Raw genomic sequence first — 18,481 nt, 5'->3', positions numbered from 1 at the left:
TTCAGAACTGTCGGCTCTATCCAGGGATGCGGGTCATGTGGAATTTCCTCCCATCAGGAGAAGTTCTACTTGCTCCGGATCGTAGCTTTTTAGCCAAAAATGAAGATCCTCTTGCAAGGTGGGCTCCTTGGAAGGTTATCCCACTTCCACAGGATCCTTCTCTCTGCCCAGTATCAACTCTTAGAGCCTTTCTATCTCGTACTTCTTCTAGATCCTCGGGTGCTCTCTTCATGAGAGAAAAAGGTGGTACTTTGTCAGTTAAAGGTATTAGACAGCAAATCCTTTACTTCATTAAACAAGCCAACCCTGAGTCATTCCCAAAAGCACATGATATCAGGGGAGTAGCCACCTCTATTAATTATTTCCAACATATGAACTTTGAGGATCTTAGAAAGTATACTGGATGGAAATCCCCGACAGTCTTTAAACGACATTATTTAAAGTCCTTGGAATCTTTAAAGTTTTCAGCAGTAGCAGCGGGAAACATAGTTTCCCCTGATACTGCTTAGTAGTTGTAGTATTAATCCAGGTCTCCTTTCTACCTACTTCAACCAACATGCCTCACCTATCACCAGGCTACTCATCATCATAGCCTTAGCCGTTGTGTGTTGTAGTGGTTTGTCCCTTATTTTTTTGCTAGGGACAACCACCCTTGTACTGATATGTACTTCAGTGGTCCTACCCTTATTTTTATGCTAGGATGGCCACCACAATATGTTTGTATAAATTCTCCAATTGGATTTGTGATAACTTCAGTCACAATGTGTTTGTATATATTTGAATTAATTGTATTAATTGTATTAATGATGGAATTGAGTGTACCTACCCTTATTTTTATGCTAGGGTAGGACACATGTATGTATATAATTGTACTTATATGTTCTAATTAAGTAAATTCAAACATTTCCTTATTTTACATGCATATTTATGATTTTTGTTACTACCATTTAAGTACTTTAAGTTTACTAACATTCTGTTATTGATTACTGTAATAAGTTAGTTTAAGTACTTAATTTGTATGCTGTATTTGATTTACTTATTATATCCATCATTTTAATATGTTTTTCATTTTTCCCTTTTCCATCTTGTCTGTTTCTCTGGTACTCTTTCATAGGCCGACACGAGCTGAGCCCAGAAAAGGATTTTGACGAAGGAAAAAATCTATTTCTGGGTGATTGGCTCGTGTCGCCCTATGAAACCCATCCCTTTTTGTTTTATGATTTGTTTTCCCCCCCTTGCAGGACAAGATGTATTTTTGTTTTATTAAGGAGACCGCTAGGGGCGCTGCTGTCCGTGGCGTCCTCTAGTAGTAGTAGTAGAGGCTGCATGCGCCCGTTGGTATCGGCTCTCTCTTAGGGGGATTCTGATAGGGAAGTTCTAATTGGTGTTTGTCTCGTGGTAGTGTTCCACACTCGCTCCTATCATACCGACACTTCTTTTTAAGAGTGAGCGAGTCAGTCTTACTGACATTTTCTTAATTTTGTTTTTCTCTGGTAATTTTAGATAATTTTACCTAGAAAGATGATATTAAGGATTACTTTCATAGGGCGACACGAGCCAATCACCCAGAAATAGATTTTTCCTTCGTCAAAAATCCCTTTTGTAGAACCATATGAAAGGTGGTGGTTTATAATAGTTTTATAATTGAACAAAGTCACTGTATTATGATTGTATGATTGATTATATATTTTATTTTTAGATTAAGACTGTGATTTAGGTTTTTATATAAGCACTTATGTAAACTTTATAATATAGTAATACTTGTGCCCTTATAGTGTTCTGTTGACATCTTTGAATATTTACTGGAAGCCTGTAACTTATCTGACAGATACTAATATTTGTAGCGAGACATCAAACATAAATTAATCTACGTATTTTAAAGATTTAAAGATATTGAAATGCTGAGATCACAAAAACATTTGTGTTTCATTTTTATTAATGCCTAACTGGTTCTTTTTCAACAGTTGACCAGTGTGCTCAGATTATTTCAAAAGCAAAAAAGCCAGTGTTTATTTTGGGTAGCCAGTCAACCCTGCCACCTACACCTGTGGATGATTTAAGGAGGTCATTAGAGAGACTTGGTATACCATGCTTCCTTGGAGGAATGTCACGAGGTCTCCTAGGTAAGCAGTATTATACATAGACATAGTATATATTTAGTTGGGATGGAAATATCTGCAGGTGTTGCTTTCATTGCTTGAAGCATAGAGACTTCCCGGTCATGCAGTGTACTATCAAGAACCGGATTGGCTTGGTTTTGGATTATGTGGATACTTAGCAGATGACTGAACTTTTATTCCTTATTGGTACTCTTCCAACTCTGATCTTGATCTTTGTCTGTGCTCTTTATGAGATCAGGCCTTCATTCTTATTTTCTTTTTTGCTACTTTATATCTGCTATTTTTTATAACTGTTTTCCCCTTCTTAACGTATATATCCAAACATCTTAATCTTGCAGATATTACAAAGTGATTTTTCCATTCTTTCAACACCCCATCTTGGCAGCTTTGTAATATGATCTTCTTTGTAGACTCCAGTCTTGAATATTAATTTTTTAAAAGTTACACATTAAAAAAGTTTACTTCTTGATTTTGATTATAAAATCCTGTCTTGCACTAAATATGTCAGACCTGACACACTCATCCCAAAAGTTTCTTCTGCAAGTGAGATGCAGTATCATAACATATTCATAGTTTAATTGCCTTATCACAGTACCAGATTCACCATTCCAGTTAGTCTTGGAGCAAAGGGGTATTTTGGGGGTTGAAAGGGCCCAGAAATCACAGACTTGATTTTCTTAAGGGATGCATCTCGGCATATTTTTTAGCAAGGGTAGACATTCTCAAACCTGGCAGTAATGTCACTATTGAACAATTTGTGACAAATTCTAGCTAAGTCAGATGCATCAAATATAAGGGGTAGGGGAAACTAGAGTTGCCAAAACTTTTCAATGAAACGGATTATAGACATGAATGAACGCTCAGATTGTAGCCTTAGACGCAATGTACATTTTGATTGCAAACCTGACATGACAAAATTCAATGCCCTGCTTAAAATTTGGACCCTCTAATACAGGGTTTTCGACCCAGGATGCTAGCACCCCCTGAAATCAATTACAGGCAGTCCCCGATAATTGGTGGAGGTTTTGTTCCGACGGCTTGATGATAAGCAAGAATTGGGGATTACAGAAAATCTGTGATATTAGGCACTTATCGGCGCCAATAACCAGATTTTGGCACTGTAACTGGTTAATGGGGCATCTATTAGGTAGATATTAGCACAAATACTCTGTTATTGGTGCTGATAACCGGAAATTGGCGATTTGTACCACTAGCCAAGCCCCATAAAACTGGATTGCCAATAACTGAGGCTGCCGATAACCGGGGACTGCCTGTATAGGGGGTGCTGGGAAGCAATACATACATAAGCAACAATAATCACATTGATACAAGTATGATTGATCACCCAGTAGTGCATATTTGAGTTTTTATGTGGTATTTTCTTTTTTTCTAGTTTTCTTATTTCTTCTATGAGCAATAAGGCACTTAGTTTTACTTTTAAGAAATCAACAAAATAAAATTTAATGATCAAGCAGTACAATTCACTTTCTTTTATCCTAGTAATAATATAATTGTGTTAGGGGGTGCTGGTCTGGCTTGACCTAACTGCAGGGGGTACTAGGGTCAGAAAAGGTTGAGAAACACTGCTCAAATTTGAAGCATGTGCATATAAACAAGATTTTTATACAACATTGATTTATTTATATAGACTACTCAATAAAAAAGTTTTTAAAACCAGTAAAGTTCAGTATATATATATATATATATATATATATATATATATATATATATATATATATATCTATATATAGATATATATGATATATATATATATATATATATATATACAAATTGTCCATAAAACCCTGTTACAAATCATGCTAGGATTTAAAAAAAAAGATTACCGGAAATGGCATTTTCCTGAACTTGTAACAAACTCTTAAAACAGGTAACTATTGGTTGCAAACACGCATAGTAATTAATCTTATGTGTCTATTAGGTTTGATAGGTTGGTTGAGTAGGGGGGATAAGCGTGATGTCATTAAGAGGTGGTCCAGTAAATCAAAAATATCCAAAAAACCAACATTTATTTAACTTTTCAATTCAATGGATTTTTGCATTTGGTTTCATCTAGTGAACATACAACGCCTAAATTTTTACAGCTGCAGCGTACAGTGGCACAGGATGTACATGTGCATGGCATGGGAAAATTATTTGGTATAAACATTTGGATTCTATCAGATTGACTGTTGCCATCAATTTGTGTGTACCCAAAGTTCCGTGGACCTAACTGCTGCCTGTCTAAGCAATGTAACTGCAGGTATGTTCCAAACAAAACTCTGTGAATGTGTCTTATTGAAAGTTGGCGATAATAGTGCAGCTCCCTGGATATCGGCGCTGATAACAGAGGCTCTGCGGTGCAGATAAACGAGGCTCGTTGCAGGCAGCTGGGGATCGGTGCCGAAAATTCAGTTATCGTCATTCATCGCTAGACAAGTGCCATAAAACCAGGTTGTGATGACCATCGTCACCAGACAAGTGTCATAAAACCAGATTGCCGATAACTGTGAATTGCTTGTAAATGGTACCTTAATTCATCAAGAGCTTTCCACTTTGTACCGGTTTATACACATTTACAAGGAACTCTTCAGCCATCTCCAGGTTTATGTTGTTAGGATCCTTTCCAAAGTTTTGGAGATGGAGTGCAGCATTGAACTTCAGAGCAGATGATTTTCCACTATGTATATTTGCTTGTGACTATTACATCCAGTACGGTTATGAAGAGCTATTATTGTGCTTTAGACTTTGCTCTCTAGTCTTTCGGCTAGTACGTATGTATAATGGAACATAACGGGTTGTGTTTCCCACTCCAGCTCACATCCACAATTCTTGTAGTCCATGACCTTTCAGAATGTCCCAGTAGTGCAGTGCCAATACCATGACATCAGTGTCATTGGATAGTAGTACAATTCTTGTTGAACTATGCTTAACAGCATCCAGGGCTTGTGGTATCAACTTGACATCTGATGTCCTGGATGGAAGGCATGCATGACATCATTTCAGGGCCAACACCCATTTCTACCATTGTTTGTTATGTGTGACTATAAATTCCTTGAGGTGGCCTCCATTTATCTGGAAGACATGAGGTAATTGCCCCAGGTAGCTCCTGCTGTACATCAGAATTTTATGGCAGGTGAATTTGTAGTCAAGAGGACAGAGTGCAAGTTTTCAGCTATTGATGCTGACATGTGCCTCAAGCAAACAGTCAACAGATCATAAAAGTTTGTTGGAGTCATTGGGAACACAAAGTGAAAACAGTTTGTTGCACAGTGGGACATTATATATCATGAAATGTGGCAGTCCACAAATTTCAACATCAAATTAGTGGTGTCATTCCTTCAGCCACCATTCTTCACCTCAACCAAGAGTTCAGTCTTATTGCTAGAAGGTCATCTGAGGCCTCAGTTCAGAACACTATGAAATACATTTCCTAGAAGATTGTGAAAATTTTGTTGTCATATCTGCAAAAAATAAGACTAAGAAGAGTCGAGAGATACCTGAAGACTTGCTGCAATTTGAAACAAAATCTGCCAAGCTGTATGAAACATTCTGAACTAAAACATTTGTGACCAAACACAGGGATATATTTGATGCAATTCATAGGAATGATATTGGAACATTGCCTATATGTAGTATATGTACCAGCAGATAAGATGACTCGGTGTTTAAGACGATCCCCATTTTTCGTGTAAAAATGTAGGTTTAGAGGGATGTTCATCGTATGAGACGACCCACAATTTATTAGATTTAATAACTTATCAACAGATGTAAGTTAGTTGGTATGTGAATAAAACCATTAATTATTGGAATTATCATACCAAAAATGTGTAAAGTATCTTAAAGATATTAAAATGTTTGGCAAAGCTTACCATTAGGACAAAATACTTTTGTATTCCCCAAGGAAAACTATACGTTAAAATTCATAATAAATGCTCTGCACCATTAACGTCATTATCAGTATCACAAAACCCTTTACAGTGGCACCTCAGTTTTTGTACATAATCCATTCTGGAACCTGCTACAATATCCGAAACACAAAAATCAAAGCAGTAATTTCCATAAAGAATAATGTAAAAAGTATTAATGCGTTCCAGACCCCCGAAAAAAATTTTTTTAAATACATTTTACAGGGAATAAACACAGTTTTACATACAGAAAATAATGAGAAATAAATATAAATGAATAATGAACATTTAACATCACTCTTACTTTAATGGAAGACTTGTTAGCACATGGAAGACAGATAGGAGGGGAGAGGGAGGAGGAGAGGTTACTTTTTGGAAGAGGAATCCTCCTCCCACTCAATGAAAATTTGTCTCATGACCCATGCCTTTATATTGGCCTTCCACATCACACGCAATTTATTCTTTATGACATTTTTTCTTGAGCACTTGGGGAGTTTCAGGGTGATGCATAAGTAGGGGCTTCACTTTGAAATCCCTACTGGCCTTCCCACAGATCAAGGGTGTTAGCTTATCCTTCATAGGCTTGTGTCCTGGCAATGAACTTTCCTCCTGCGTGATGTAGGTCCGTTTTGGCATTTTTTTTTTTTTTTACCAAAACAGACCTGTCTCATCACAATTGAAGACTTGTTGTGGGAGGAATCCTTTATGCCTCAAGATACTCTCTGAATTCACCAACAAATTACTCTCTGAATTCACCAACAAATTACTCTGAATTCACCAACAAATTACTCTCTGAATTCACCAACAAATTTGCACTTATTTAACTATATTTTCAGCACAGAACAGCGTCAGGGTCATATATTTTACCGTAATACCTATGTAATAACTCTCAATAACCATTATGGTCTGAACGGTATTTCTACAAATGCATGTACTCGTTAGACACGGTGCTAGCAGCACTGTTAACCGAAAATTGCGCCGTAAAAATACCTTAAAATACCTTATTTTTTTAATGAATATTTTTTACTACAGCTGTAAAACCGATTTGCCGCTAAGCGATTGTGCCGTTAACCGCGAGCTGCCTGTACTATAATTCTCTCTCTCTCTCTCTCTCTCTCTCTCTCTCTCTCTCTCTTCTCGGTCTCTCTCTCTCTCTCTCTCCACTTCTGAAGTATATTTGAAAAAATATTATCTCTCAATCTCTCAAAATAAATGTAATGAATTAAGTGTCATTGTAGATAAGCTTATGCTTACTCTCTCTCTCTCTCTCTCTCTCTCTCTTTATCATAATATTGCATTCATCACTATATTGTTCCCCATGATTTCCATGGTTTATTATCCAAATTTTAAAACATTTTCTCTCATTATTTAAGATCTCTTTCCAATTACACACTAATTTTATGTCATATTAGTGTCATAACATCACTTATGAGTAAGGTTTCATGGTAGATTTTAAAGATGGATGATCAATATCTATTCTACTCGGAACTGGCTTTACCAAACCCACATAAATTAACGAATAATATAGAGGCTGTTGCTTTATTCAAGTAATAAATGATTATAGTACTTCTCTGGCCCCTTTCTAGAATTGCCAGGTGTGGCATTATGAGCAATATGTGTCCAAAGTTTAAAAAAAACTGTATCATCACTTTTCTTGACAACAGTACATCCTGTGCCACTGTATGATGTAGTTGTAGAAAATTAGGCATTATATGTTGTCTGTATTGCAAATGTAAATCACTAGTTGAAACCAAATGCAAAACCTATTGAACAGTTGAAGTAAGTGTTGGTTTTGGGGATATTATTTATTTAGTGACCACCTCTTAACAACATCACCTTAACCCCTCTACTTGACCGTCCTATCAACCTAATAGACACATGAAATTAATTAGCGTGTGTGTGTGTTTGCAACCAATAGTTATCTGTTTTAAAGAGTTTATCACAAGTTCACAAAATGCCAATTTCAGTTTTTTTTTTTTTTTTTTTTTTTTTTTTTTTTTTTTTTTTTTGAATAATGAATGAATGAATGATTTGTAACAGGGTTGTAGGGACAATTTATATACAGTAATACCTCGAACTTACATGAGGTTGGGCTCCAGAATCACTTGTGCAAGGTGAGGATTCGTGTAAGTTTGTTACGGTCACTAAAAATGCCAATAAATGCTTTTTTCTAGAGTTTAGATACTAAATATGTTCTTAATCATGCTCCCAAAGTATTCTACTAACTTTTAAATGAAATTAGTTACTGTAATTTCACTTAAAAGTTGGCTTAATACACTACCCTTCAATAAGGAATATACAGTGCATCCTCAACTTACAGTGACGCCTTTTTAGTGCTGCCAACGGTGCTGCGTCAAGTTAATAGTGCTTACGTCACTGTTACAGCACCATAACATGAGTTATAGCACTGTAAAGGCTGTTAAAGTGTTAAAGTACTGTTAACGGCAAAAAACCGCCTTATGGTGGAAATCAACTTACAGTGCAGTGCTGGAACGGGTCTCCCTGCCATAAGTCGAGGATGCACTGTAAATGTTTGATGTGAAAATAGTGTGCAATACGTAATGGGTACTATATTTGCCACTAGCTCATTCACTGTAGGCATGTATGTACACTAATGTTATCCATAATTCATGTTATGCCATTTTTTTTCTTCACTCAGGTAAAGTACATAAGTTAGTCATAACAAAGGTATACAATTTAGTAAAATAAAGAAAACATCTGCATAATGTTCATAGAGGGCAAAGGTAATAAGGGTACTAATGGGTATTACACTCAAACCAGGGTGACTGAACAACCTCATCTCAAGATCATGTGTGGTCCTAATAACAAAGACTTGGTGAATGGGCATAATACAGTAACTGTGCTATCTTTATTTCTGACAATGCTTTTTAAGTTTTATTATTCATGTATTTTAACTTCATCCTTTTATAACTTCATAATGTACAATTTTCTTTAAAATAGTTTACTTTATTTAACACATTTAGCCTACATTTCCGAGTTAGCCTACTAGTAAGCCAATAGTACAATACTAAGTCAATACAGTACTAAAAGTTTCTCAGAATCTGCACATTATTTAGCAGTGATTTTCATATTCTAAATTTGGTATATCATAATTATCGCTACTAGTTTCTATGTCATTTATTTTTATTGTAGAGGGTAGTGAGATGAAAAAATAATTAATGAATTTTGGCGATCACGGGGCACTGAATGTCACTGTCAAAACTTAAACAAAGCATAATGCCATCTATTGAGGAAAGTGAACGTTAAACTATTCACTAATGGAATAAGGATTTTCTAGCACTGATAAAGATTTACTCTTCTACTTGTTACTTTTAGTATCATCTGGTCTCATGGGTGACATATCGAATACATATGTAAATACACAGTTGTATAAAAAATTATTAAACTATTACATGTAGGTCTTTCAAGCATACTAAGAGTAAGGAATTCATGCATGCCAAATGATTAATGATTAAAAGAATTGACTAGGTAGACTTCTGAAGTGGAATATTTAAAAAAAATATTTATTTTCAAGTTAATATAAAAAACATATTTGACTTCACACATTTTCTTTTCATTACTAAGAATTATTCTCACTAAAAGGAGATATGTCATGATATTTGTTGTCCTGAAGTTGTAAACAAATGTGGCACCACCTGTTCGGCCAGGCAACAAACTAATGGTGGCTTTTCTTTACAAAGTATATTAAGGGCTTATTTATTGTTTTAGCCTCAGGTTTCAAGGTTTTCAAAACCTAGGCTAGGCTAGATTATTGGCACTGAATAGCCTTTCTTTCGGCCACCATTGGCAATATTTTTATTTTCATTTTATGGTTGTTTCTTCTCTCTTCATGTTGTCGTAAAACGATTACGTCGTTAAATGAGGAGTAACTGTAATAAAAAATTTTCCATACCAATTATACACTTCAAAGCCTGAAAACTTATAAATGTACTTCAAAATTTAAACAAACACTTTCTGCAGGGGTATCATCTTTGAAAATTGCAGTAACTTTGCAAATAAGTATCACATCTTGTAAAAGTACACTAACTGTATGAGCTGTAATTACCATTGTATCATATATATGCATGTACAAAAATAGAAATAATTTTTTTTACATATTTTACTCATTAATGCATGAAAACCTATAAATTACTTCAAAAATTAAATATAAACACATCTGCAGGGTTTTTCAAGGATTTAGCAAATGTTGTTGGTCTGTGAAAAAATCCTGTACACCAGATAGTTAGGCTCCAATAGATGAAAAGTTCGCGTGTCCATGAATTCACGCAACTCAAATCACGTAAGATTGAGGTAGTATTACTATATGAACTGAATTCTGTTAGTTTGAAAACTTTTCCACTGTGTAGTCTATGTAAATATACCAATAAATCGATGTGTTTCCTACTAGAGGGTTTGAAAACTTTTCTACTATTTTGTCTATGTAAATACACCAATAAATCGATGTGTTTCCTATTAGAGGGTCCAAATTTTAAGCACTGGTAAAATTTCATTGCTAATTGACCTATGATGACCTTGACCTTTGTCTTATCATGTCAGGTTTGCATTCAAATTATAGAATGTGGTGAAAGGCTACATTTTGAGTGTTCATTCATGTCTATATGTTGTTTCATTGAAAAGTTATTGTAATTCTAATTTCCCTTGCCCCTAATTTTTTACGCATCTGACAAAGCTAGAATTTCTCACAAATTGTTGATTAGTGACATTACTGCCAGATTTGAGATCGTGTACCCTTGCTAAAAATATGCTAAAACTCATCCCCACAAAAAATCTAAAGGGTGATTTCATGGCCCTTTCAACCCCCCAAATACCAACTAGGCTCCCGTACTAAAGGCCTACTTTTCCACCAAATCATAACTTTCCTTCTCCTCCTGCAGTTCATATGTTCTTCATGTACAATTTGGGTAAAAAAGCTATGCTATTCCATGAAATTATGCTCAACCAAGTGTCTACTATGAAACCACTTGTTACATTGATTACCGACTATTGAATTCATCCTAATATGGCTACCACAGCATCATAAACTGCTGGATTCCCATCTGTATTTATTCCTTTGCTTGCGATAAGGTCACTGAAGGTTAATTGAATTTGTATTTATTTTCAGTCTTTACTTTTCTATTCCATCCTTTTTCCTTCTTAAACATCTCCATGACATCATCCTCTGATTGGTGTTAAAACAGCTTCTGGAAACCTTCCTTTATGCGCTGTAGCTGCATCACAATGGTAAGCAGGGAAGGACTCTGTGATGACCTGTGATGAATACCAATATTGATATCTAAGCAGTACTATTCCCACAGCAAGAATCTTGATCTTGTTACCCATATGATATTCAAAGTAATCCTGTTACCTGGATTAGTTGAAATTTGTTTACCTGTATTTCCCATGTGTAGTCCCATTATTACTTATACTTTCAATTTTTTCTTATGTTAATAATACCAAAAAAGTAGATGAATATGTAAAAGTAGATGAATATGTAGTCTTAATATAAAGAGATATAGTTGTATATTGTTTTTGAGAATTAAAGGAGAAAGTATGTTTGATATAAAATGTACCAGTTTGTGATGGTACAGCTACCGAGATACCAGTGCAGTAAATTATGATGGACATAATTATTGTATTTGATGATATTGTACTGTACCCTTGAATGTAAAGCTTTTCAACTCACATATTATATTACAGGACAGAAAAGTGCTATACAGATGAGGCAGTGTAGAAAAGATGCTCTCAAAGAAGCAGATGTCATTATCCTCGCTGGTGCTGTTTGTGATTTTAGATTGGGCTATGGGCGAAGTTTGGGACGTAAAGCTAAAATAATTGCTGTAAATCGTAATAAAGAACAGCTGTACAAGGTTAGTGCACTCTGACTTAGGTCTGAAATTTTTTACTTATTTTTATGCCTGTGTAAATTTTGGTTTTATTAGGTGACATTTGTATTACCCCTATCAGTGGGAGAATGCCTTGTTGAAGTGACTTTGTTTCACTTTTGAAGCTGTGTTTCAGGCAGTTGGGTTCTCAAACATGGGTGATAAGAGGTTCCATGGTTCGGCTTGAAATATCTCTCCTTATTCTCTCTCATTATTACTTCCTTCTCTTTTCTTAAAATTTTATTGGTTTCTTCCATTTGCAATTTAAGATAGTTACATACTGCAAAGTGCAGGCTAGTGTTGGGTACAACTTAAAATATAGCATGAACATTTCCACATTAGTCTAAATATACTGCTTAGGTGAATTGGAAAAGCAATTTTGTTAGGTAACAGATTTACATTTGAAGCTAGTTGTGATTAACTTAAAGTTGATGATGTTTATGCAGTAATATTTGAGAAGTTTTGAAGAGTTCTTGCACTCATGTTTATGGGCTGCCATTAACTGGCTGTATTTGTCATGATTTAGTTTTTTAGCCTGCTTTCCAATGTTTCATAATGTGCCACAACTCCTGAACGATTCAGTTGCACCACCAAAACCAAAATGTGATACACGTCTTGTCTTATGCCATGACCCATCAGATAACTTCATTTATCCAATGGTAGCAAACCATTTTCATCTTCAATTCTAAAGGGATCCTTCTAAAATTTGAAAAATTTTGATGTATCCATAGGAAAGTTTCTCGCTTTGTCAATAACCAATTTTATAATATCATGGGCATGCCTTACAAAAGTTTTGTAACTAAATTTTCCCAAATTCAAACAGTCACTTAGTTTGGAGAACCCATTGTAGCCTAGACCCAACAACATTATGTTGAGTATATCTTAGTTTAACCAGACCACTGAGCTGATTAACAGCTCTCCTAGGGCTGGCCCGAAGGATTAGATATTTTTTACAAGGCCAGGAACCAATTGGTTACTTAGCAACGGGAACTACAGCTTATTGTGTGATCCGAACCACATAGAGAAATGAATTTCTATCACCAGTAATAAATTCCTCTGGTTCTGCGTTGGCAGAGTGCGAATCGAACCCAGACCCTGAGATTGGTACGTTGTTATGTAAAGCCATTGAAGTTATTGACAAAAAACTGGATTTCTGTGTATGTCATTCTGGATAACACTTCATGCAATTCGCAAAAATTGTAATCAAGTACACTTCAATTTTTCACCTGTATGTCGTTATGAAAACAGGAAGGACATGCCATTCGTTGAGCAATACTCTGAATACAATCAGTGCTCATACAGTGGGGCATCGCTTATTCACGGATCAGTATTCACGGATCCAGTTAATCACGGGTTTTTTCTTCGGACCGTTTCTCATGTTACATCACTGGTATGAATCGCTGCATCACGGGTTTGTTGTGTTGCGTATGCGATGTTTTCGGTAGGCTAACCCTCGGCCCTTGTTCGGTTACTACCAACATTCATTTAAAGACTCATATAATGATATTAACTGACAATAAAGGTAATAAAACCATTCTCACCTAATATTTATTGTCCTATCTTCGAAAAAATAAATAGCCTATTCAAGGTTTTATGTACGACGTTCATTGGTAGGCTAAGCGTAGTTGCAGTGCGATAACCACCAACGTACACAAACATTCACATTATGATATTAATTGACAATAAAGGTAATAAAAACCATCTTACCATAATAATTATAGTCATATCTTCATAATAAAATAGCCTATTCGAAGAATAATTCCACATCATTGCACTCAACTTATCGTCGGAGTGGCCAGCCACAAAATGTAAGCATATACCTTTACGTATGAAAATGGTTTATGTATACGGTTGCGTTCAAAGCGACATTTTTTGTTTTGATAAACTTTTAGAAATTTTAATAGTAGTGGTAGTGTAATTACAGTAGTAATAACATTAAGGCTAAAATTAATTCGAACTTCATTATTATTTTGGCAGTATATTCGTATATAACTTCTCTGAACAATGAAGTCATACAAACGCTATTTGTCATAGATTATCGTAAGTATTGCTGTTTGTTATTGGCGACGAAGCGTAAACGAAATACATAAAAGCATTTTTACCTTATATATTTAACGTCATATTTTCTTCATAATAAAAGGCTATTCGTGAGTAATTCCATATCAGTGAAATCAATTTTATCTATGCGAGGCCAGCCAGCTGACAAAATGTACGTACGTATATGAAAATCAAATTATGGTAGCGTTCACAGCAAGATTATCTTTCGAATTTTTTATAGTACTATTCATGCTACGTTAGTAATAATGTTTGGAATATACGTAACATTAATTTTCAATACAAAAATATCATCGTTATTTTGGTAGTGAATAATAGTTTAGAATTATCATACATACACTGCATTGTTATGGGTTTGTGCCAGTGATAAACAACAACCAAAATAACGTTCTCCTTTAACCTGAAGCGTCCTCCCCGGATGAGCTCGCTGCTAACGTACCGTCACGCTTTTTTTGTAATCAGCGATCATAGCACTGATGATAGTTTTTCAAAGTTAATATTGATTTTTATGTTTATTATTCTTACTGTAATTAAGTGTAGGAAATTCTCTCTCTCTCTCTCTCTCTCTCTCTCTCTCTCTCTCTCTCTCTCTCTCTCGGAGTCCAGTCACTCGGCAAAGAAAATTCATCTTCACTCCCGCTATTGGAAGAAAAGTTTTGTATCATCACTGGAGGATCAGAACTAGAGCTTTCATCATCAAATAGGTTATCAATATCAGACTCCTCATCTAGTATTTGAATGATCTCACCTGAAGAAATACGCCTCCTCTTTGGGACATTCATTGTGAAAGACGCGAAATCCAATTTGTCTCGATAAACGCCCAGAAGCGTATTGAAAGAAAACCAACAGGGACAGGCAGTTTTTAGCATAAGCGACCACCAGAAAGAGTTGCAGGCTGGAAATAAGTTCCCCGTGTGCTGAGATTGTTACCAAATGATGTTCCTACACTTATTATTACGGGGCTGACGGCTTGACAAGCACAGTCAAAGTTTTGAACGTAATATCCCGTTGAAGGCGCTACCGAGTAGATCGCGGTAAACGTATTATTACGTGGGTGACGCTTAACAGGTTAAGTCAACGCGTTTAGGAAAAACATGACATAGAATCGACTTTGCGACTTCGTTCACTTTGATATTTTTAACGATACAATAACTATCATTTGTACTACTAAAACCATCTTCACATAAGTAATTTTTCGTAAGATATGTGTTGTTACAAAAGCTAGCTTATACATAAAAGGCTTTTATAATTTAAGTCACCATATACATATGTACCCAAACTCATTGTGGGGAAATTTACTACTGTTTCCTCGGATATTGAAATACTTTAGCATCATTCAAACACTTTAATAATATAATGCATAAATACTAGGCTATACATATTTACATCGTATACAAATACTACATACAGTTATATACACATACTTTTATATACAAAGTTAACAGTTATATACCAATATAATCTTTATATACAAAATTAATCATATGAGTAGTGATCAGACGACAGCTGTGCACTGGACTACGTACGTACTACTTGGAAGATAAAACAAAACAAAAATTTTGTTGTTGTTAGTCGCCGGGATAGATTAACATTTTTCCAGAGATTAAAGAGCTGAATTTTGTTTTGAAGGTATGTCAACCGCGTTAGTAAATAGATATCATCTTCTAAGGAATTTTTTTTTCTCTTCTTTTTGCGGAAGAATCTTCAAGCCATTTTGCATTCAAAGTAATGAGAAGGAATCATTCTATTCGTTCATGAAATCAGTAAAAAAAATACTTACACTAATAATAAAAACTAAAACTACGTACTGTATGCAAAACACATACATCATCGTTAGCTTCGTGTGTGTAAACGTTCATTCTAAGAAAATTACAGAGTAGTATAACTAACACCTGATTGGTTGGTTGGTAGCCATGGAGATCTGTTATCCAATGACTGCCCTCTGCTTCTGTTCTATTTATAGACATACGCCATGGATGGCACTAGGTTTAAATTTGAATCGTTACCATGTTCGTGATTTTCTGACTGCTGACGGCAAAAATTACTCAATAATTTTCTTTATATAATTATTCCTTCGTGAAAACAATAATATAATATCGCGGTTGACATACCTTCAAACAAAATTCAGCTTTTTAATCTCTGGAAAAATGTTAATCTATCCCGGCGACTAACAACAACAAAATGTTTTGTTCGTTTTATCTTCCAAGTAGTACGTACGTAGTCCAGTGCACAGCTGTCGTCTGATCACTATTCATATTATTAACTTTGTATATAAAAGTATGTGTATATAACTGTTAACTTTGTATATAAAAGTATGTGTATATAACTGTATGTAGTATTTGTATACGATGTAAATATGTATAGCCTAGTATTTATGCATTATATTATTAAAGTGTTTGAATGATGCTAAAGTATTTCAATATCCGAGGAAACAGTAGTAAATTTCCCCACAATGAGTTTGGGTGCATATGTATATCAAGATGACTTAAATTATAAAAGCCTTTTATGTATAAGCTAGCTTTTGCAACAACACATATCTTACGAAAAATTACTTATGTGAAGATGGTTTTAGTAGTACAAATGATAGTTATTGTATCGTTAAAAATATCAAAGTGAACGAAGTCGCAAAGTCGATTCTATGTCATGTTTTAACTTTAACGTATAGTGGTATGAAAACACCAGTGTGTCGTAGCGATGCGTCATCAATATAGTGGTATGAAAATACCACATGGTGTTGTAGCGATACGTAATCACAAAGTACAAATCCTTTTCCCGGACCATCCTCAGAATTTTACGACTCTTCAACTTCAAGATCGATATGGTAAAATATATTATATAGTCATACTTATTGTTAAAATTCACAAGTTGAACTGCAAAACATTATTATATTTTGATTGTTATGTACATATATTTTTTTGTGTTTTACGGAATGTTTGTTTTGAAAATAATACCTATTAGTGAACATATGGTATTAATTGTCCACTATTTTATTATAGGTGATCTTAATTATCTCACATTCATTTAACAGTATTATATTAATATTTATTTAAATAAACTGTAATAAATAACAATAATGAAAAACATAAAGGGAAAAAATGTTTTTGCTGCAGTAGTGGTGTTTGTTTGATTATGCATCTGACCTCACATTTCCGAAATCTGAAAAATTCCAAAAACCGAAACATCGGAATGTGTGTGTACTGCACATTTTTTTAAACACGCACACAATGTCTACCACATTTACTGCAAATTACAGTACGTACGTATTTATTCCGAGAGAGAGAAGAGAGAGAGAGAGGTAACGAGAGAGTAGACGGAGAGAAGAGAGAGAGAGACGAGAGATAGAAGGAGAGGAGAGCGAGAGAGAGAGAAGATAGAGAGAGAGAGAGAGAAGAGAGAATGATTAAGGACTCCAAGGCGTGTTATTTTACAATTATTTTATTATCTTGGGATTTTTTTTTAATCTTGAGATTTTCTATTCAATTCTCGAGATTAATAAGAAAATTACCGTAAATTGACTAGCATCAGCACACATCTGAATGACTCGGCCATTAGCAGGCTAAACCACCAACCTTATGAACTTGCATGATACATGAGATACATGACAAAACACCACTGTTTATTGGTGAAAATTAGGGGGTTGCACGATATGGGAGATTGCACGTTATTCGAGTATACGTATACGGTATGTGATTTTTTTTAGCCTTTTATGGAACAAAATCTAGCAAGAAATTGCCATTCCCAGTTGGCAACACTGGCCTACAAACTTTTGTTTGTTGTTGTTATGAAATGTGGTGTGCGGCGCGTTCTTTAAATTGTACCCATATAAACGAGTTAATTATGTGGCATCCAAAGCCTGATTCTTTTACTCTTATGGGAAAGACGCCTAAAGGTCAGATGAAGGTTTTTACGTGGAATATACTTGTATTAACGTGTTGTGACGAAGGGAAGAGATGTTTCGCTGCATACTGTTGGTAGCATTATCGTTATTATATTACTGGATTGCACTGCAAAATCGTCGCCATCTTTTATCAACATACTAGATTGTTGGTGAGTACCCATATGATTTACATATTTTGATAGTTCTCTTACCACTCATCCTCTCTTTCCTTGTAAAAAAAAAAATAAAAAAGAGGCCCACCATGCGTATGTAGGCTTCTAGCTGTAAGCCCTAGGCTAGTAGGCTACATACCTATGTACAGTAGTACATATACTACATTTATTTTTTAAGGCTAATTTTGTACAATAACTTTAAAACTGTCTTGAATTTAGTTTTAGGTGATAGTTGAAAACATATTTGGTGTTTGAACTAAAGTAGGCAGTTATAAACATTGGAATAGTGGTCTTGGGTGGGTTAACTATTAAAGTAGGCAGTTTAAGCAATTTTTGAGGGGGGTATCAGGATAACACGGGTATTTACTTATCACGGGGGGGTTCTAGGCCCTAACCCCCGTGGATAACGAGGCCCCACTGTATTGCAGTATCTGTCGCTTGTTACTTTTCCCTTGTTTCCCTTGAATAT

The 18,481-nt window shown here is 35.1% G+C and overlaps 1 protein-coding gene across 1 annotated transcript in view; it reads left to right on the top strand.

Annotated features, from left to right (window-relative positions):
- Positions 1 to 18,481, top strand: part of LOC135221742 (2-hydroxyacyl-CoA lyase 2-like) — a 264,184-nt gene that overhangs the window by 162,821 nt on the left and 82,882 nt on the right. Inside the window, 2 exon segments of the mRNA XM_064259551.1 lie at positions 1,965 to 2,123; positions 11,723 to 11,892. Of these exon segments, the coding sequence (XP_064115621.1) occupies positions 1,965 to 2,123; positions 11,723 to 11,892 (329 nt within the window).

The sequence above is a fragment of the Macrobrachium nipponense genome, chromosome 20 (genome assembly GCF_015104395.2).
Source record: "Macrobrachium nipponense isolate FS-2020 chromosome 20, ASM1510439v2, whole genome shotgun sequence".
In the NCBI taxonomy this organism is placed as follows: domain Eukaryota; kingdom Metazoa; phylum Arthropoda; class Malacostraca; order Decapoda; family Palaemonidae; genus Macrobrachium; species Macrobrachium nipponense.
The sequence above is the reverse complement of the archived record's forward strand: the minus strand, read 5'-3'. Positions and strand labels throughout refer to the sequence as shown.